At 47.1% G+C, this 21773-nt stretch overlaps 1 protein-coding gene across 1 annotated transcript in view; it reads right to left on the reverse strand.

Moving 5' to 3' along the window:
- Nucleotides 1-4422: 4422 nt before the first annotated feature.
- The window catches only part of LOC144129979 (fatty acyl-CoA reductase 1-like), a 28430-nt gene continuing 11079 nt past the window's right edge, over nucleotides 4423-21773 (reverse strand). The window contains exons 7-13 of the mRNA XM_077664029.1: nucleotides 18757-18931; nucleotides 17804-17848; nucleotides 17356-17474; nucleotides 10813-11052; nucleotides 9459-9588; nucleotides 8029-8156; nucleotides 4423-4827 (exon numbers count right to left, since the gene is read on the reverse strand). Coding sequence (XP_077520155.1) covers nucleotides 4746-4827; nucleotides 8029-8156; nucleotides 9459-9588; nucleotides 10813-11052; nucleotides 17356-17474; nucleotides 17804-17848; nucleotides 18757-18931 — 919 coding nt within the window. The 3' untranslated portion in view covers nucleotides 4423-4745. The remainder of the gene's footprint in view (nucleotides 4828-8028; nucleotides 8157-9458; nucleotides 9589-10812; nucleotides 11053-17355; nucleotides 17475-17803; nucleotides 17849-18756; nucleotides 18932-21773) is intronic.

Below are 21773 nucleotides of genomic sequence, written 5' to 3' on the forward strand. Positions count from 1 at the left end.
CTGCCGGGGTCGGATTGCGCACTGTTGCGCTCGCGATCACGGGATGCAGTGGCGGTTTGACACTCAGCCTTGGACGGGCGGAGAATATACATAGTCCTTCCCAATTTACGACCTCACAACATAACCAGCTGGCTGTAAAGTAGAAACACCACACTCACGGGAGAGGTCAGGCTTGGACATGTTGCTTGGCCTGCGGTTCACAGAATAAACTGCGGCCTTTCTAAGCATCGATGACTGCATCAACGCATAACGGGACCGCTTCGCGCGGAGTGGTTCTTTCCAGCAGGATGCAGCTCCGATGCTTGTGAAGCAGAACAATGCTCAAAAGCAGAGCGATATTGTATTAAAATAGCATAGAAATAGCGCAGAAAAGAAAAAAAATAGACAAAATGGCCTGTCGTCCGACCGCGATTCTGCGTTTCAAGCTGCTCGTTTGCGGTAACATGTGTTTCACTCGCTAGCTGTTTGCTCTCTAGTTCTAACGACTTGTGTGCGTCACGTGGTATGGCAGCCATGGAATAAGGCAGGCAGAGCATACTCGGCAGCTTGGGTGTGCAGTTTGCCTGGGAGCGTCAGCCTTGTCCCTAAATGCGGCGCGTGGGTGTTTTCTCTGTTTTTGTATCTAAAGAGTACTTTTGATCCCAGAGCAACGCTTGTATGGGCATGACAAAAAAAATAACTGTCTCGCTTCTCGTGAGAGTGAAAGGAGAAAGAGAAATAGGTGCCGTAGGGAAGGACTTCGGATTAATTTCGACCATTTGTGGATTTTTAACGTTCTCTGACATCGCACAGCGTGTTTCGAGTTTCGCCTCCATAGAGACGCTCCCTCCGCTGCCGGGTTCGAACCCTGTCGCTCCGGCTGAGCGACTTGTGTGTAGCAGTGAGTAAGTACTGCACACAGGTGTTTGTACCTTTCAAAAAGACAAGAAGAGCATTCGCACTGGCCTGCCATCACGTTGGGCTTTCTGGACTGGAATTTTTATCTTTAGAATGATCTGGTGCGGCTAACGGTGCAATCCGCGGTGTGGTCACAGGTGTGGTTGTTCATTACGATTAGGATGCGGGGGTTGGCCGCTATAATCCGCTCGCCGTCGAGAAGAAACCGCGATTTTGCACCTAAACTTCGAAACCTAGTAACCTAGTAAGTGCTGCCGTGGATCCGGATAGGGCTCCCATCTTTATTTATGTTGAGCAGTGCTAACGGACACATGACTTTTGACGCCGTTGAGAACTGTCTCGTTTCACTGCATACTTGAGTGTCCCTTGATCGAAAGCGTGAAGATGGCAGTGAAAAGATGAAGAGAAAAAGAGGCCCTTGAGTGGAATGCCCTCGATTCATTTCAGCTACCCGGAGATCTTTAGCGCGCACTGACATCTGCCGGCTGCCGGGGTCGGGACTCAGCCCCGTATTCTCGCGCTCAATCAGCTCAGAACTAACGTGGAGCCTGGAAAAGCACACAAAAAGTTATGGGGCATGGTTTGTCATGCCAAATTTGACAGGCTTCAAAAGACGCTGTCGGAGTATGAAAAACATGGCACCAGGCATTGAATACATCGCGTCAGAACTATGACTTTCCTGAATATCATCACTATAATGGTACCTTCATCGCAAAATTTAATGAAATGAGTAATTAAATAATGAGAAGGTCATTACAGAAAAAAAAACTATCGGGACTCTCAGTCACCTTAGTCTTAGTAGTTACCAAGAGTGGAATGCGATAGAATTGGATTCCATATTGGTTGGAGCTTCTGTTTCGATTTCTGTGTGTATCTACGTCAATTTCTTTGCAATTAGTCTGTCCATCAACGGCCATGTTTTTGTTCTAGCTGCAGTAGCAGGTATGCGCTATGGTCACCTTTGCATCTGCCAAACGCACTTGTAAAAGCAGCTGCTCTTTTTACTGTTACGGACAGTTGCAGAGAGACCGTAGTCCCAAGTGGCACTGGCTGACTGCCGAGCAGTGGCGAAACGGGATTTCCTGGTCGTCAGCAAACCAGAGCGGCCAATGGTTATCGTCTTAACTCCAAACTATGGTTGGACGCATTCCAGGTTGGGGGAAGGCGGCAAGTGCCTGGCCGAAGCACGTGCTCAAGGCTGAAAGCCAAATACATGCGTTAGACGGTGTCGGAAAAGGAGCAGTCGCGACGCTGGGCACTTAAAGCTCCTCATAAATTCAGTAAGCGTTATAATTAAGATTTCTTTAGGCTTTAATCTTAGAATGGGCAGTTCATTTTGATAAGCAGTTTGGTTCAGCGGTTCACGAGAGTTTGATTGGTAGCAGCGCAGAATTCTTGCTCGTGAATGTTTTGAAATAATTGACTAGCAATGCTAGCAAGCTCTCAGTCCTTTGTGCGTTGAATGCGAAAGCATGCGATGGAAGGTGTCGGTTGCTATACAGATACCTGTTGCTGACGCATCCATAAGAACAAGAGGGTGGTTACCGTGGAAAGCCATGGGCAGGGATACCGAGAACCATCCAGTGGACGGTTACCGTGAAAGAAGGCCTCACGCCGAGCGACGCGATCTCGCTTGCGCAATTACACGGTTTGTGCTTAAATTTTAGAGGTCCCTATTTCAGGATACAGGCGCGTTACTTAAATTGTACTAAACAGAAGTGTTTGAATGCTGCTGCCTGTCAGTTTTCAATATAAATATGCACGCTAACTGCAGTGAATTAAAAGTTAATAAACGAATTTTAGCTACTCCAGTTGCGATGTACATTTTTTTTCTAACTGTTTGTGTCCGCCTGGCAGCATAACCCATTTACGAGTACTGCTATTGGTATTTTTGAAACCGATAAAGCATAATTTTGAACACCCAGTATATGCCATAAAATTGAAAGATTGAAAATTGGTTGTTGGGGAAAGGAAATGGCGCCGTATCTGTCTCACAGCTCGGCGGACACCTGAACCGCGCCGTAAGGGAAGGGATAAAGGAGGGAATAAGAGAGGAAAGAGAGAAAGAGGTGCCGTATAGAGGAGGGCTCCGGAATAATTTCGACCACCTGGGGATCTTTAACGTGTTGTCGCTGTGCTTTTTCTTGAGGAATTTTCAGATTTGTCGCACTACTTCATATATACATAACCATTTGCTATTGTGTACATAGTATTTTGTATCTTTGTATTTTTGTTATGGTTGTCAGGAGGACCAAGAACGGGTACTGAGAACCAAAAATGTGCAGAAGCTGTTAAGCGTACCTTTTGTGTGGCAAAGACGGTACGGTGCGCAAGGAAACTGCACAGACGTACGGTAATAAGGGGGCACTCAGTTATGGATTTGAGGATACCAGGAATACTTGTATCATTCAGCTCGGCTTACGAATTGCCACAAAGCGTTTCACAGAACTTCGGCTCCAAAGCGTAATTACCCGCTGGCTTAGTTCACGCAGCGGCCCTGTGCCTACAGATTCTTGTACAATTTACTTCACATTTCCATAACACCACCTGTGCGTTTTGTGTGCCCAGTCAGCTTAGCATGATGCTTTATACTGCGGATCTGCAGGTACAAGAAGTGCTGAATCTATACTGTCGTGCTCCATAGTCAGAACAAAAAATGACATCGGCTAAGCTGTTGCTTAAAGTGAACAATTTAACGCGTTTATGCTGCTGTTCGAGTTTGCGAGCATGGTGTTCAATCATTAGCAAACGTGGCAAGCAGCGTCCCCATCGAAGGTCTGGGCAGGGCCCAGAGGGCCGCGCAGTCAACCACCGTTGTGTCTGGGCCAATAGCAGCAGCAGAGCAATGCAGAATGGTTTTTGCTGCCAGTCGAGGCTGCCTTTTCCTCCCGATTTCGCCCTTCCGGGGGCCGGGAAAACAGGAGCACATGACTGAAAAGGCAGGGGGGGGGGGGGGGGGGGGGTTATAAGTAACAGTTATAACTGATTTAGCTCATTCTTTGTTTCGTACTAAATGCGTCGATAGCGGTAGATTGCTGCCTTTTTACGCAACTTGGTATATTACAAGAGACAAGAAACAATCTAAGGGACGGAAGGGCTCGAAAACACATTCTCTTCTCGGGGTCTCTCGCTCGTTCTGTCGTTTACTCTTGCACCTCCAAACGGAGGAGCTCTTCGCTTGCTTCGACCTTTCGCCCCTCTGCCTCCTATCTGGGTTCCCAGAGTCCCGTCGTCCGAGGGAGAAACCGCCGCCGGCTAAAAAAAAGCAGGAATTGTGTGGGTTAGGTGTTGCTAAGCAGACTTAAACAAATAATATACAAAAGAACACACAGTCTGAACATGGAGAGGAACAGAAGTTTCAACTGCCACGCCCGCCGAAGCCACGACTGGTGCTAATTTATGACACAACTCTGTGCCCATTACTGCGACATCCGTCCCCTCTCTCGTTCACACATAGCTGTGTGAGCTCCCTCCTGTGGCCGCGAAGAATACACTGAGGAATATCCAGCAGCCATAACGCTTTATTGGGGTCTCCCCAAATGCTGGCCTCCCTCTGCATAGCAGGCGGAGGGAAGGCGTGCAACGCGAATGGAGTGGCGTCACATTGATTGCTGTGGCTGTCAGCGTGGCTCCTCCCCAGCCACACGCCAGAGTGTCCAAAGGTGTATTTTTGGGGAAATTCAGTTCTTTTGCACGTATTTTTTCGCCACTAAATGGCAGCTAGACGGTCTCCAGAACGCAGCTCGAAGTCGTGGCGACCCGTGGAACCTCACCCTTGGTCACAGAGGTTACCGGGCGAGCAGAAGTTTCCACAGCCTTGTGACCACCGTCATCGTGGAGTAACACAGCTACTTCGCTTTCGGCGTCATCAGCAGTCGCGACACCAGGATGAGCAGGAAGATGGGCAAGGACAAGTGCACTGCGTAGAGCCTGGAAAAGACAAGTGGAAGGCACGGTTAATTTAAAACCAAGAGCGACCTCACCGATTCATTACCAGCACTAAGGCTTCATAACATCTAGATTTGTGGTATTGTCTGTATTCCTTTCTTTCTTTTTTTTTGCAGATAGCGCTTGTTCTCTATTTCTAACGCACAGAGAACAGTTGTCTTGTATCGATTTAGCTTCGTCAACTGTAAGATGCGTGCCAACTTGTGCACCTGTTGGATTTTTTCGCTCGTCGCCTTTTATTTCCTTCTATTCTGGTCTGTTTGCCTTTGGCAGTTCTGTACACGGTTCGAGAGTTTTCATTCCTAATCCAAAAATTATTTGTCAGAAGGAGTGTAAAGTATTTTTTTTTCTAAACACGATGAATCTGTTAGTATTCACTACACGTTAATAATTAGAGAGGCTGCGCTCATAGGGAAATCTCTCCCTGACAGGAAGATTTCCCTCATCAGGAGTTTGCAGTCTTCAGGCGGTTAGCGTGTTGTGGCACCACCGCGTCCACGAACACAGGGGGGTGGAGCCCACACACGCTCACTGAACCGTGTCTGAAGAAGTGGATTAAACAGCGCTACGGAAGACGAGACAAGAGAAGGACAAACACAGCGCTGGTGTTTGTCCTTCTCTTGTCTCGTCTTCTGTAGCGCTGTTTTATGCAGTTCTTCAGAAATGTACCAATTAGCTCGCATTTGCCCTCTTCTGGAATTCACTGAGCAGTGCATGCTTTAACCGCCCCTTGTACACGGCTGCCGTCGGCTGTCTATACTCATGACAATTTGGACGGTTTAACTCTCCACGTTCTGACACTTTCTCTATCCGCTTCTTCTCCTTTTTCGCTACGAAGCCTAGTTGCTCAGGTGTCAGCAGCTTTTGTTTCGAAATGCAGCCACACAAATACACACTCGTAAGCACCGGTAAGGGAGACATAGATACAGTGTAGAAAGTTGACTGATGATGCCTGCCTGGCTGTACGCTTGACATGCCGCTCCAGATGACAACGTTGGAGCCCGACGTGATATACGTGCACGCGTCACATACACGCGCAGTGCAAACACACTCAAGGACGTTCACAGAGTATCCATCATCGAAATGTCAGAAACGCATTCGTCGCGTTAAGTTCTGCGATAGCGCTCCGACAAGGAGCAGAAATGTTTCGCCCATCGATGCACGCGTGTACGTTCAGTTACTGGGCCGTCAAGCAACACTGATGACAAATCGAAGCTTGTATCGCTAGATGACTGAGTCCTAATAACAACTCCCTGAAAAACGGAACTTTTATAAGCTGGAAGGGGTAGAACAATGAAATAGGCATCGTCAATTCCGGCCGTTTTCTCAAAAACTTGTGTGTGGATCCATGAGCCTAGGTTCCATCGCAATTCACTTTCATGCGATGATTATGGAGTCATTTTCGGTCTTGACCGCACGAGTTTGGACCGAGTTACAGTACAAAATTTTCTATTCCTAAATGCAATTTCCTGAACAAAAAATGCGTCTTTTGCTGCCAAACAAATATCAACATAACCAGAAAATCCACAAAATCGATTTTTACTTCGAATAAAAGATGGATGCAGCTGCTGTCCTCACTGCGCCTTTTAGAAATGTGCCCGTGATGACATATAACGAATGCATGTGTAAATTATTTGCTCGAAGTACGCACACGCATTGCGAAAGAGTACAGTACAACCTTCTACTGGCAAATTTGGAAACTTTGAGCGCTTAGCAGAAGCGTTATTCAAACGAATGCAATGAAAACAAGTGCCAGCATGGGTTTCAGGCCACGTGAAATGCAAAAGTCGTAGTTGGCACTCCAACGAAAGGCCTGCATTGCATTGTGTGAGTGCCTTGCAAATCCAGGCTTAAGTCCTTAGTCCCACCACGTCACTCCTCGAAACGGTTGTCGAAGTATTCGCAGATGGCCTGTATACGCTGGGTTAGCTACAGTCAACGCGCAGATATATGTTATGCAACAATGAGCAGGGAACCACTACAGCACAGTGACGTGATGTAGGGACGGGAAGACTGTCGATATCGATGACCAGCTTTTCTTGCATGGTGGTTGACTCAAGGTAGGGAGGAACCAGGAGAAAGACAAATGCAGTGCACTGGCAGCAGCAAAACGCACGCCGCGAAAGATTCCGAGCGGCAGGTTTTCTGCCACGCGACGATTTAGCCGAGTAAACCGCCGCGGTGGCTTAGTGGTTAGAGCGCTCGGCTACTGATCCGGAATTCACGGATTCGATCCCGACCGCGGCAGCCGCGTTTCGATGGAGGCGAAACGCCAAAGGCGCCCGTGTGTTGTGCGGTGTCAGTGCACGTTAAAGATCCCCAGGTGGTCGAAATTATTCCGGATCCCTCCAGTGAGGCACCTCTCTTCCTTTCTTCTCTCAGTCCCTCCTTTATTCCTTCTCTTACGGCGCGGTTCGGGTGTCCGCCGAGATGTGAGACAGATACTGCGTCATTTCCTTTCTCGAACAACCAATTTTCATTTCGGCCGTTAATCCGCTGCTTTCCGCGTGCTCTAGAGCGTGAGAGACCAGTGAGGGACGTCCGGCTTTGTCACCTGGAAAAAGGGTTAGTGTCACCACGTCTTGGCTGCTAGCGAAGTTACCTTCCAGCGGCGGCGGCGCATCCGCGCATGCTTCTCTATAAGCATGGCCCTCGACAGGCTTAGCATAGACATGTCTAGCGCGAACGGCGTGTTCGCCCATACTCGTCATCGTTGGTATAACTGTAACTTTCACAGCGCACGTCGTGCTGCCAGTCACGTTCGGCGTGTTTTTCCTCGGGCATGTTCGTACCTTCACACTGCAGTGCCACATGTCAGTCAGCTGACTATTGGCGTGTAACCGCCTCTTACTAGCGCGGGTAGAGTACTGTTGTTTTCATTTCTTTTTGTCTTGCCCCCACCTAGCCACTCTATACTGCCTGTCATGAATGTATAAAATTGGGTGTGTTGGTGCAGCATGCTGAGCTTAAAATAGATGGGCGCTCGTTAAAACGTGAAGTATAAGAACCGTTTCTAACTCTAATAAACGTTCTGGGAAGTCTTTCTTGCACTGCAAATTTGACTGGCTTTTGATTTCACGGGATACTTATCAAGAGCTTCACATGCCCGTTTTATGACAGGCTTAGGCATGCCTGCCATAATCGGACTGAGGATTTTTACATGTCAGCTGCAGATGCCATTACCATTTCAGTTGTCTCCGTGCCTCAGGGAGTTTGTCGTCCTCGGCTTTGAAGAGGTACTTGCGAATTCCCAGCACGTACTGCTCCCAGTACGGTCTCCACACGATGACTTGTACGTCAAGGCTGAACAACTGCAAAGTAAGCATTCTTATTTTGAGTCCACTGTGCAGACTCTGCTCTTCCTTACTGAACGTGGGAAAGAGAACAGTCTAGTGACGTGACGTATATTTGTGATGGCATAACGTACCTTCATCTGCTGTCAGACCATTCTGACGTTGTTCCACTGCAAATGCTGATAAATGCCAGAACAGATGTTTAAATTTAAAATGCCCTTTAAAAGGAAACCTCCTCTAATCAAAGCCTGCCGTGGCGTGCATGCAGTGCTCCATGTTGGCGGCTTTTGTCAACAGTCGGGGGGTTACTTTACGCCGCAAAACAATGCCTAGTCTGAAGTGAACATTTATAATCCATCTCATAAGTTTCTTGCTGCACTATGTAAGCTAGAGAGCTTCTGAGCCAATCAGGAGGTTGCGTTAAACGTGTTTCACCGCTCCTTCTCGTATGCTTATCGTCTGCTCAAGGCGCATGCAGATTTGCTTGCGAAATAGTGTGTATAGACGCTATCTACGTACCGAGCACTCAAGGACTGAAGAAACATAAGGCAGTTTCATGCACGCTTATGTACGCTAAACGCAGGCATTTTGAAGGACGTTGCTCTGTTTGCCACACCTGCAAAAGGTGACGCAAGATAATTTCTGCCTATTGGTGCCATCTGGTTTTTAGAAAAGAAACCATTTTTGCCAGCAAGCCGGCATTTTTTTTTAGGCTTACGAACAGCCCAATCGTCACTCAGAATAAGAAACAAGACAGATTTTTCGCTCATGGATTTTAGTGTACGCGAGATAAGAAGAAACCAAAGCCCGATGCCCCGTGTATGACCAATGAACGTACTTTTCTGAAAAACCCAGTGACAGCGAAGCGAGGGATCTTGCTTCGAAGCACACCGCTATGCTCGAAATACTATTTTAGAGTACGCAAGGACAAGGCAACAGTCGCACACGCTGAACTCGGGGATATTAACGCACTTAACCGGAGCGTACGTTAAGGCTCGATTTCAAATGGCATTTGGCGCATGCGCACTTTAAAACACTCCATCTCATGTCCTTATGCCGATTTTATACTGGCACTACACTTTGGAGCGTCAGAACGTCGCATCTGCACTGATCGCAGATTTGTTAGGGCTGCAAGGAACTACTGAGATGGTCTACAGTCTTTAGTAACGGGACGCAAAAAATACTAATTGATCAACTGGTGTTATAAAGGGCTCGCGTTGTGATAATTCAGTGCTGGTTCATTTTGTACCTAAGCCCCTAATTATTTTAAAATAATGAATTCTCCTGCCGCCAGGATCAAAGAACGTATGCGGCACTTGCCTTTTTGTCTGTTGGTGACAGGTCGCTGATGAGTCCCCTGACATTATCTGATCTGAACAGCCAGCTGTGAGTTGTGAAGTAACGCACAACATCCATGCGTTCGCGAACTCTTTGGTAGCGTTGCATGAACCTGCAAAACAGTTAGATTCCAAAAAGAAATCACATATAAAGACACGAGGCCCAAACAAAGTGCCTTATACCCACATTAACCTTCTAACAAGCTCCAACTAGGCGCCTTTGGATGATTACAGTGGAAGCTTATAGGTTGTTCAAAATTAGGCTTTACAGATTTCAATAAACATCAACAGCAGTGAACAAAAGACACCATTGTTAATGGTTCATGGGCCTGATGGGCACACGGAGTAAGAAAAATTGCCATCATAACAAAATTAACAAAAATTCTATAAAAAGCTTCCCTCATAGCCCAAGCCGCTTTGTAACGTTAAACGCTTATTAGCCAAACCAAACCAATCTAAATACCTCTTTTATTCACTGCAGTTAGTATGCATGTTTGTATTGAAAACTTAGAGGCATTCGAACACTAATTTATTTTTTATAGGTTTAGTAAAAAGCCTTTGTCCTCAGATATGGAGGTCTAAAATTTCAGCCCAAATCGCGTAAATAGGCATGCGAGACCACGACATAGCGGCACTCAGCATGCGGCTCCTCCCTAGTGCGACGCAGCTGTTGCGTATGGCGCTCCGCCTGACAAGAATGGGTTATGTTTATGATACAAAATATAACAATGTTTGTTAATTTTAGTGTTATAATGACATTTCGGGCAAAACGTTAAATAATATTTACTTTCAACGTTAAACTCATGTTTAAGAGGCATAGTACCACACTGCTAATTAGTTTTTAAGACTAAAATAACGTTCCAATGTAGCATGTAATGCTAGTACAATTTACACAACAATCTTACAACATACTATCATTATTCGGTGCTTACTGGGTATAAGTGCTTTACAACAATTCATGACCATTTATGTGTTTATTAAAGGTAATATATCCTCAATCTGACAAAAAAAGCCAAGGTAAACACTGGTTGCTTTTACCACACAAGAATGCAATATTGTATCACTGAAAAGGTCAGGCATTCATCCTAGTAAATAAATAACATCGCCGAAAAAAAAGTGTGTTAGCAAATGCCCACAGAAAAAATTGCCCGAAATTTTCAAAAAACAAACACCGGAAAGTCCAACCCCTAGTCATAAGCACCTAGGCCATCAGTAAGGTTATGCCATGTGATGTGTATCATGATGCCGCTAGCATTTTTTGTTCGGACCGGCAGACTTTGTGCTCTGTAGCGATGCTGACGCAACGAGGCACGCCATCCACATGGCAGGGTACAAACCTTGGCTTCTCTCCCATCAGCTGCAGAGCCAGGTCTCCAACGAAAGCAGGCACACAGTGCAGACACCAGAGATTAGCATTGTACCATAGAGCGCTGCTCGTCATCGCGAATTTCGGGTAGCGGACCATGTATGGAAGTGGGTATCGTAGTACAGCCCCCTGCAATGCTGTGGCCAGGTCTCCCCACGTGGGGCTTTTAAACTCGCCACTGGTACAGTGGTACACGATCACGTGATCCGGCCTGCGCAAGGGCATGTCTCAGGTCACTCCTCGGTCACAACCGGTTGAACAAATTGACGGGTTGAAGGACAGTAATTCACAGGAAGAGATAGAAATAGAGAGAGCTCACGATAAGAACATCATTACTTATGTTTCAGATTCCCCTCTCCAACTTTTTTTGTAAGAGGCGAAAAACAAGAGGAAGACAGAGGGCCATCGTTACTTAAGATTAGGATTCAGGAAACGCAGATGCCGGACTGAAGACAAGTGTTAAATCAATCGCGCTGTATCAATTTCCGAGCCAGCAGAGAAGACAGCTGACAGAGAATGGCAGGCACACGCGCTCGGAGGCTGCTGGTCGCCATATTTTGCTAGGGTGCACACATGAAAGCACCTCTTTTGTAGCGAAACTAGTCAGCAGCGCATTTCAGGCGGTCCGCGCTAGTCACTCCTGCGCTTGCGCCGTAACCATGGCAACCAGCTGCGCCGAGTCGCAAGAGTTCGCCGCGTTCCGTAGCCTCGCCGGTATCCGCGCAGCACCGCGCGTGACGTCACCACTTAGCTAGGCGCCTCACTGCGCATGCGCGGGGCTCTGAGCTGCGCACCGTCACCTCGCTGGTCTCCGCGCAGCACCGCGCGTGAAGTCATCACTTAGCTTCTGGGGATCTGCCCTGCAGTCACCCCGTGTAGACTTTCCCGCGACGCACCGTGCAGCAGCAGCCTCGAGGAAAAGCACACTTCCTTGTTAGTTACCTTACCTAACGAGAGAAGGCGCCAGCGTCGCAGCGGGGGAGAGGGCAGAAGGCTCTTCGGCAGGGATCGTCGGCGCGAGCGCACGTATGGCTAGCGGCTCCGCTCTTCGCCAGCGGAGCGAGGAAGCGGCGGGAAGACTGGCTCCCGTATGGGCTGTTGTACGGTCGTTTCGGAGCGCCTTCCGCCACGCCCGCTTCGCGAGCGGTCCGCCAGTTTTCGGCCGCCATGCGGACGTGAGGCGGAAAGGTGTTGTACGATCACTTTGGCGCTTGCGAGCGAGGCGGATGGTCCCAGCATGCCGATTGGCGCGCCCGGCATATCCATCTGTCCAATAGCATTCTCCGGCTGATGGCAACCTAGCCGGCGCGAGCGCACCGCCAGCATCGCTCCGCGCGCCGAAACGGGCTCCCGCATCCCAAGGGACAGATCGGTATGCGCCCGACTACCTTCTCCCTTGCCTCCTTTCCTGCCCCCCTCTCCAAACCCCGATATCCCTGGGCACTGCGCTCCCCCCCCCCCCAAATAATAACCTATTTTCGTGGTCACGTGGTACTTTTTTCCGTTCCTCGGCGACCTGCACCTAGGCCTAGTAGGCTGCGCTTCGGCATCGCCATGGTGTGCGTGTTGAAGTTCCTGCTGTTGTCGGCGGCTCTCGTCAGCAACCAGATGAGCAGCTCTTGTGTAGAGATTTTGCGTGGGTACATGGCGTGGTACTCGCAGCAGAAATTCAAAACGCTTGCCACAACCACAAACAGCTCGAAATAAACACTTCGTGACACCGCCATTGCACAGGTCTTGCGTCGGTTTGCAGAGCCGCAGCAGGAATTACAAGCGCATGCAAAAACCACAAACAGCTCGAAATAAACACTTCGTGACACCGCCACTGCACAGGTCTTGCATCGGTTTGAAGAGGCGCTCTGTCAACTCCGTCAGCGTAGATGATTACAGAATTCAACTAGTGGAACTATCGCTCGCCACTGCTGAACGCGGCGAAGTTTGCAGTCGCTCTGAACACTGGTAATATCAAGATGTGGCAAATATAATATGCTTCGCGACATCGCTGCCACTGCCCAGGCCGCGCTCCCCAGTTCAGTCGACGGATGGCCATTTTGCCCCGGCAGGACAGAACCGAGGCGGAGGGAGGAGGGGCTCGGACGTCACTGACGTCACGGGAAAAGCAGCCAATAGCTGCAATCCGGTCGTCGGCCGGATGCGCTCGTCCGCCAGAGAGTTGAAGTTCACCAACTTTCCATCCGTTCGCCGAACGAGGCGGATCCGCCAGGCCCGCTCGCGAAGCGGACGTGGCGGAAGGCGCTCCGAAACGATCGTACAACGGCCCTATTTCGTCCCGTCCGGCCTCGGAGTATATCCCTTGCCCTAGCGCGGGCGAACATTCGCTCGGAACCTTGCTAGTGAGTCGGATGACATCGATTCATTAGCGTGTCTTGTTGCTAGCTGGCGTTATTGTTGCTGTAGCAATAAATGCCTGTTTGGGTCAGCCAATGTGTCGTTCCTCTGTTCCCTCAGAGCAAGGCCCGCCGTGGTTGGCGTGCGCTCGGTAGCGTACGCGATCGCGGGGTGGGGTCCGGGCGCCTTTAAAGCGTGTCAGCCGCGATAAAGTGAGGAGAACGTATTTATATCTCCCAAACAAAAACCCCACAAGCTATGCACCTCACTGCGCTTGTGCTATGCTCTTAGCGGCTGCGCCATGGCGGAGGATATAAGCCGCGTAGGGGCCGCTCGCCTTGGGAGAAGGCGCAATGGAATAATACGCGACTGGTGGAAGGTGAAGACGCTTGGCGAGACATTCTTCAGGTATCTCGGGCGTCTCCGACACGAGCTTAGCTCTGAGAGCTTCATTCTCACGTAAACGGGCAGCCTCACGCCAGGCAATGACTTCTGGGTCTGTGGAAGCAGCTTCCCGTCGGCTCTGAAGATACCTATACACGCGGCCACCAGGCGCGTCTTCTTCCATTGCGCCTTCTCCCAAGGCGAGCGGCCGCTCCGCGGCTTATATCCTCCGCCGCTGCGCAGCCTCTAAGAGCATAGTGCATGCTCCCTTCCTTTCCTCTAAATCATCGGCGTCTAGAACGGTGTCAACGCCAATGAGCACAATGAACGCCGAAAGCTTTCGTTTTGTGTACCCTGGATTAGCTGTAGCTGAGCTAATCCACATTCATTTTTTTTACAAATCATCTATAGATCTCAGTTTTTGGGCGTCTACTCATGGCTCGTTTTAAACGCAAATAAATGGGCACAGCAACGATTATACACGACCTAGATTAGTGTTCCATGCTGCGCAAGCAGCCCAGCAAGGTGCTGATAGAGTTCCACAAGAAGCGTTAAAACGAGTGCTTCATAGGACTTTAGGATTTCGCGACAGATGTTCCGGCTAGCAGAAGGCACGACCTCATGAGAAAACAGGCATTCGCCTAATATAAGAATAAAACTAACATGGATGACGGTTCGGGGCCTGTGCGGGCCCCTTTGAAAGACAAAATGGCCGTTTTTTTTACATGCGGGTCCCGAAACGTCATTAATAATAATTGGTTTTTTGGGAAAGGAAATGGCGCAGTATCTGTCTCATATATCGTAGGAAACCTGAACCGCGCCGTATGGGAAGGGATATGGGAGGGAGTGAAAGAAGAAAGGAAGAAATAGGTGCCGTAGTGGAGGGCTTCGGAATAATTTCGACCACCTGGGGATCTTTAACGTGCACTGACATCGCACAGCACACGGGCGCCTTAGCGTTTTTCCTCCATAAAAACGCAGCCGCCGCGGTCGGGTTCGAACCCGGGAACTCCGGATCAGTAGTCGAGCGCCCTAACCACTGAGCCACCGCGGCGGGTCATTTGTTTTAGTTTTCATTCTTCCATGATGCGAATCTCTGTTTTGTCACGCCGTCAAGGAATGCTCCACTAGCGAGTTCCCAGCATTATACCCTCGAACATTGTGTGTACAGTGCGTTATCAATTCAGCAGACAACGACATGAAAAGTGTGTAAGCTGGCTATTACCGGTGCGGTGTGAAGGTTATGCGTTTCACACAAAGATGTGAGTTTGCTCCTAGGTCATTTCGTGCCAAACGTACTAGAGTTCGCGCTCGACTCCCTTCGATCTTCTCGATAAAATTTGTGGCTCTTTATTGAGCTGGCTAAAATAACTTCCCTTAAGAACTGTAGTGAAAAAAATTTTCCTCGTCATGTGACACACCTTCGAATTTTTCATAGTGCGAAAGTTGGTGTCACAAAAAAAATACAAAAAATCAAATATTTTACGTTTGCGCTTGAATTTTTTAAAGAGATAATGAGTATGCATCGTGGGTTTTAATCGCACAGCCAAAAAATTTGTAGCTCCAGGTTTTTGGTTTCCTTTATGTCATTATTTTCCCCCAAAACAACGTTTTTGTTATTTTTATACTTTTTCACGACATTTGCGACCGACATCACATGTTTTGCCGCTTCTCTACAGTATCTACTCTCTCACTAAATGGTTTAAAGTATGCTACAACGCAGTATATTTCAGAAAAAAAATGTCAAACTTAAAATAGAAGTATGCTGTGCGGCGTTTTCAGGCGTAATTTTCGTACTGAGGTGTTCCTAATAAAAACAGAAATTGTATCTTAGTTGATGTCATGTTGCATTAAAATTTCGCTTAGTGAATTTTATGGGAGAATTTTTTATATTAAGCAAGAAAAAAAATTAAGTTCAGCGCTGCGCCTCTCGCCATGGTTGCCCGTACTACCACTGCACTGGTCGGCTGCGTTTGCCGGTTCCGGAGAGTCGTACGCTGCCCGGGAAGCGCGCTGCAGCAAACGTTTAAAGAGATACGAGTGCTCCAGGGGGCTCTGTGGCCTCAACGAAGCCTGTGTGTTGGCCGGCTGGAAAATCAAAATCGGTCCACGGCGCCATGACTGCTGTCGCGATGTCGCAGCGGCAGAGTACGCATGACGTAGGGAAAGGAAATTCTGTCGTCGCCACTGCTACATGGGCCGATCGCTAGGCAGCGCAAAAGCGGTGTTGTGATAGCGGCAGCAAGGTGCCTTTAGTAGGCTGCGCGCTGTACGTAAGACATCAGCTACTTCGTGGCTTCGGCAGTTGTTAAGGAGACAACACAAGAACCTATGCAAGTAAGTCAACCTGTGGCCTTTGAAAATCGTCATGGAGGTGAGCCACCACATTTCAGTTATCCTCCGGCCATAAGCGTAATTTAGACCATACGTTAAACAGGAATTGCTGCGCTCCTCGCGACGCGACGTACGATGGTGGGCGTGTGCCGCTGGTACACGAAGCGAAGAGCCTTGGCTACGGAACAGCGCTTTTTAATTGCAGCATCCGTTGCTGCCGCTTCAACATTCAGTCGCCTCGCGTTATCAAGAATGTATGACCCCACTATTACCTCATCAGGATTGATAAAATCAATGATGAAAATCTCTCTTTCGTATTACACAAGCGCAGAACTATATTTTGAAGGTGCTCATATTATTGACAACTGATTGAGATATAGGCCACATCTTTTCTCTTCTTGCTAGCCGTCGCGTTGGCTCATTGGTTATGGTGCTTATCTGCTGACTCTACAGAAGCGGGTTCGATTCTAGCCGAACATGGAAATGTCAGCGGCGCCACGGTGTGTTCTGCAATGCAGTGGCGGTACGGGGCAACCATGGCTCGAGGTGCAGCGCTGAACATTTTTTCTCCCCTAAAAGAAAAAAAAAGGCTCCGATACAAAACGCTGAGCAAAATTTTAGTTAAGATAGCTATCAATTGAGCTACAATGTATACTTTTATTAGGAAAGCCTCTGTACGAAAATTATGCCCGAAAACGCTGCACATCATAACTTTTTTTAAGTTCGAATTTTTTTTCTGAAATATACACTCTTTTATCACACTTTAATCCAATTGATGAGGTAGTACATATTATAGAGAAGCGGCGAAACATACTATGTTGTTCGCCAATATCGCGAAAGAGTATAAAAAATTACAAAAACCTTGTCTTTTGGGGAAAAATAATGACATCAAGCTAACCAAAAACTTTGCGCTACACATTTTTTGCCTGTGCAGTTAAAACCTGCGATGCATACTCAGTATCTCTAAAAAAATTTCAAGCGCAAAACCAAAATATTTGATTTTTTTCGCCCGAGTTATTAAGAGAAATTATTTTAGCGGATTCAGTAAAGAGCCACACAATTTATCGAAAAGATCTGAGGGGGTTCGAGCGCAAACTCTGGTACGTTTGGCATCGAATGACCCACCTCTCAAATGCAGTTGCCAACCCACACGTAATCCACCGCCCTGCGTATTTGAGCGCACTGCCGAACATTATTACGCTGTACAATCGAGCGTCCAAAAGTTCCCGTCACATGCTGAGTAGAATTTAACATTCCGAAACCTCAGGTCGGCTATGTGTGGCGGCGTAGTGGAGGATTCTGCATTAAATTAAACTACCTAGACTTCTGTATATAGCGACTAGAGCCGCGATTTGATCTTGCAACATCGGCCTGAGTAGCCGAACCTTACGTAGCCACGGAGCCACTGCGGCAGGGCGGGTAGTATGGTATAAAGCATGCCTCTAACCTGTTAATGGCGATGTGCCATGCGACGCATATGAGTGTGTTGGCGACTATGTCCACAGGAATGAAGTCGCCTATGCAGTCCTTTTTCCCCACAATTGACGGTAGCAGGCCAGTCCCTACCTGCATAATGTTTTACAGAACCAACAAGTTTTGACCTTGTGCGTGACAGAGCATTGGGCATGTAACGACATGATTTGCTTCATTCTTATGCAGCACCGTCAAATAGAATTGAGTTGAAGGTTTAAATGGTTCGTAGTAAACCGAGAAGTAATGGAAGGAAGAACAACGCCAAAACAAAAAGGAACAGGCGCTGAGAACGTTCGTTGTCCCTGGTCGGTGTACAGCGTCCTTGTATAAGTCCTTGTTTTTCCAAGCGCTGTTTTAAACCTCGAAGTATGACGGCCTTAATCATGTGTGTGAAAATGTTCAGATATTTCACCAATACTTACCGATGCAATGACGCCAGTGCAGCCCGCAAAGTTGTCTATCCAGCCCTTGAAATGAAAAAAAAGAAGTTAGGCTCAGGTACAGCATATTCGGAAACTGCGACGACTTTCTATCCAATGCCAAGTGCACTCGTCGCGGCTGCAGGCACGTTATGAACTAGCGGCGGAGTTGACGAATACGTTGTCTGCGGTATTTCGGCACGGAACACTGTGGGAATGACACATCACATTGTCCCTCATGGCTATGCTTATGTCAGTGCTGGGGTATCCTACGTAGCGATATATACCAGGCCCAACAGGTTTTGACGTTGAGCAGATAAGGCGCAGAGTTTTATTTCCAGCCGTGTCGCCTCAACTCAACGGAGCACCCACGTTGCGAGATTTCGGGCCATATTAAAGGCGCACAGCAATTAACTCCATCCAGTTATCTGTAAAATTTGATTCTCTGGCACCATCTGTCTATTCTGACGCTTTTGTCCAGCAACACAATACGCATTTATCGGCGAGAAAATTGGATTTAGAAATCTCCCCGCAAGTCGATTCAGGCTGGTTACGTCCTTGCTGGGGAGGAAAAGCTGACACGGTTTTGAAGTGAGTGGAAGTGTAGTATGCCCTCTGGTATCCGCGCTTGCAAATCGGCAAATTTTATGTGCGAAATAGGCTGTGGGCAGACACGCATGTATTTTGTTTTTGGCTCTCTTGTAGCTTATAAAAGCTACATTTTCGTTGAGAGTGAGCTTTTTGATATTAGGCCGCGGTGCCCTATCGACAGAGGCTAACATCTACTTGTCCTTAGTTCGCCTTTAAGAAAACCCGAGTCGCGGAATTTAATCGGCAGGCCTTCACTGCAGCTTCACGATATAGCATGGGTTGAGATTTGGCATGTCGTAATCAATAAATCAATCAATCATCCAACCAATCAATCAGTCGATCAATCAAATGTCGTGTTGCCTTACCGGGAACGGCTCCCTCCACGAGGCCGTGACAATGGAGGGTCGCACTATAGCGACGGGTGTTGATCCACGCTCATCCCGCAACAGCGATTCCGCCAAGCGCTTGGTCAAGGTGTAAGTGTTCGGCAACCCAAACAGGAATTCGTCCGCATTTCTCATGAATTTGTCATCCGGACGCCTGGAGAGGAAAATTCCTTCAAGCCTCGTCTATATTCAACATCAACGCAGCACGTATGCTATGTGCATTTTCTTCACTTTTTTTGTGCAAACTTTGTGTCACCAGTTGCGTCAGGCGCGCCTACTTAATCCGAACACACCTCCTAATCTAGTCTCCTCAAGTGACCTTTGCCTGCCCGCATCTACATTTTCCCGTCTTGAAGCCCACTCTGCTACTTGAACTGGTTACGTAATTACAGCGCTATATGCTCCACCCAAGCCCACTCCTTGTCCCTTGAATCACAATCTATAACAGCTTGCCTCTTTTCGATTCAACTTCGTCTTTCCGCTAGCTTGCCAATTATTTCCAAAAGATAACTATTTCTAAGATAATACTATTATATTCATGACGTGGGAGTGTCTTTCATTTGCACTTCAATTCTGGTCCTGCTAGTTATTTTCTTAGCATCTGAGGCCTTAAGAAAGCGTTTATGAAATCAAAGTTAAAATGCTTTTGACGTTGCCACAACAGATCTTTGTGAGATCCAATTACTTAATTATTTGTTTACTGATACTGTTGACCCTCCCTTGAGGGTCGTTACAGCGAGGGTATACAATACAATGTACAAGAGACAAGACTTATATTTCATAACGTCAAGTTGAAATCCATCAACAAAAATTGTCGACTGAACGTTGGAACCTATGCTCCTCCGGTTGCTCGACAAGTTCAACAGGTAAAACAGTCAAAATTTCGATCACATTCGGAAAAAAAGAGTAACGAAAAACATCAGCACGTGCGTCATAAGTCTTGATTGATCTATTGTGCTTTGTTCTCGCGCTCCGTTTCCCGGGGATTGAACATATCTATCTTTTTTTTATTTAAAAATGTCCTTGCATTATTTGAAATAAAAGCATTAGTCTGGATTTTTGCCTTCGATTTTCAAGTGACTGGAGCCCACATGAATTCTATATTTCCACCGCTATGTACGAGGGTGGCGCTGGTGAACACTCTCAAGGTTCGGTTACACGCTAAACATAAATACCCACGAAAGCAGCAGATTGGACAGCCGTCGCCGTAGCTCAGTTGGTAAGAGCACCGGACGCGATATTCGGAGGTCGTGGGTTCGGATCCCACCGGCGGCATGGTTGTTTTTTCTGCTGCTTGATAAGTAATTTTCTTTAAAACTAATTGATTGGCAATAGATATTAAAATAAATAAATAAATAAATAAATAAAAACATTCCCCTATGCACCTTGGTTTCGGTGACTGTTGGCTTTCTTAAAAACGAGCCCCTCACTTCATTTGCCTTGTCTGCTAATAGCTTAACGAGGGTCTCGGTTCTGGCAGTCTTGATGCCAAAGGTAGCATAAGAGGGTTCTCGCACAGTTTCCGCCCTCGCCGTTAGATGACGTTCTACGCCACACTTGCGGTATTACAGGACGTGCTACGTCCACCGCTATGGACGAGGGTGGCGCTGGTGAACACTCTCAAGGTTCGGTTACACGCTAAACATAAATACCCACGAAAGCAGCAGATTGGACAGCCGTCGCCGTAGCTCAGTTCGTAAGAGCACCGGACGCGATATTCGGAGGTCGTGGGTTCGGATCCCACCGGCGGCATGGTTGTTTTTTCTGCTGCTTGATAATTTTCTTTAAAACTAATTGATTGACACTAGATATTAAAAAACAAATGAATAAATAGAAACATTCCCCTATGCACCTTGGTTTCGGTGACTGTTGGCTTCCTTTAAAACGAGCCCCTCACTTAATTTGCCTTGTCTGCTAATAGCTTAACGAGGATCTCGGTTCTGGCAGTCTTGATGCCATAGGTAGCATAAGAGGGTTCTCGCACAGTTTCCGCCCTCGCGGTTAGATGACGTTTTACGTCACACTTGCGGTATTACAGGACGTGCTACGTCCACCGCTATGGACGAGGGTGGTGCTGGTGAACACTCTCAAGGTTCGGTTACACGCTAAACATAAATACCCACGAAAGCAGCAAATTGGACAGCCGTCGCCGTAGCTCAGTTGGTAAGAGCACCGGACGCGATATTCGGGGGTCGTGGGTTCGGATCCCACCTACGGCATGGTTGTTTTTTCTGCTGCTTGATAAGTAATTTTCTTTAAAACTAATTTATTGGCACTAGATATTAATAAATAAATAAATAAATATTGAAATAGAAACATTCCCCTATGCACCTTGGTTTCGGTGACTATATATATATATATATATATATATATATATATATATATATATATATATATATATATATTGTGTGTGTGTTTTCTGTTGCTAATATTGCTTCCTATTCTGTGTGCCTTTTTAATGTTAATTTTGTTCAGGCATACGCAGACCACCAGTATTGTTTTCGGAACTATTGCGATGTAACTTCTGGCATGACGCCTATTGTGAGATTAATTTGCCTTATTTCGATATGGTTATGATACAGTTCGTTGTATTGTTATTCTGCGTTGTTGTATTTTTGGTTGTATTTCCATAGTTAATTCCAGTGCCTTTGCTTTACCCTTACTATTAGTTGTCTATTTTACGATCTTCACCAAAATGATGTATATCTTGAACTGTTATTACTAACCCTATTTTTCCCTCCTGCAACAATCCCAAATGGGATTAGCAGTATATATATATATATATCAAGAAGCCAACAGCCACAAAAACCAAGGAGCATAGGCGATATTTTATTATTATTTTACTTTTTGTGGTGTTGATGAAGGGAGATTATTAATACCACAAATAATAATAATAATAATAATAATAATAATAAAAATACCCCATATGCTCCTTCTTGGTTTCTGTGGCTGTTGGCTTCTCTGATCTTTATAACGAGCCCCTCATTTCCATTGTC

The sequence above is a fragment of the Amblyomma americanum genome, chromosome 4 (genome assembly GCF_052857255.1).
Source record: "Amblyomma americanum isolate KBUSLIRL-KWMA chromosome 4, ASM5285725v1, whole genome shotgun sequence".
Lineage (NCBI taxonomy): Eukaryota > Metazoa > Arthropoda > Arachnida > Ixodida > Ixodidae > Amblyomma > Amblyomma americanum.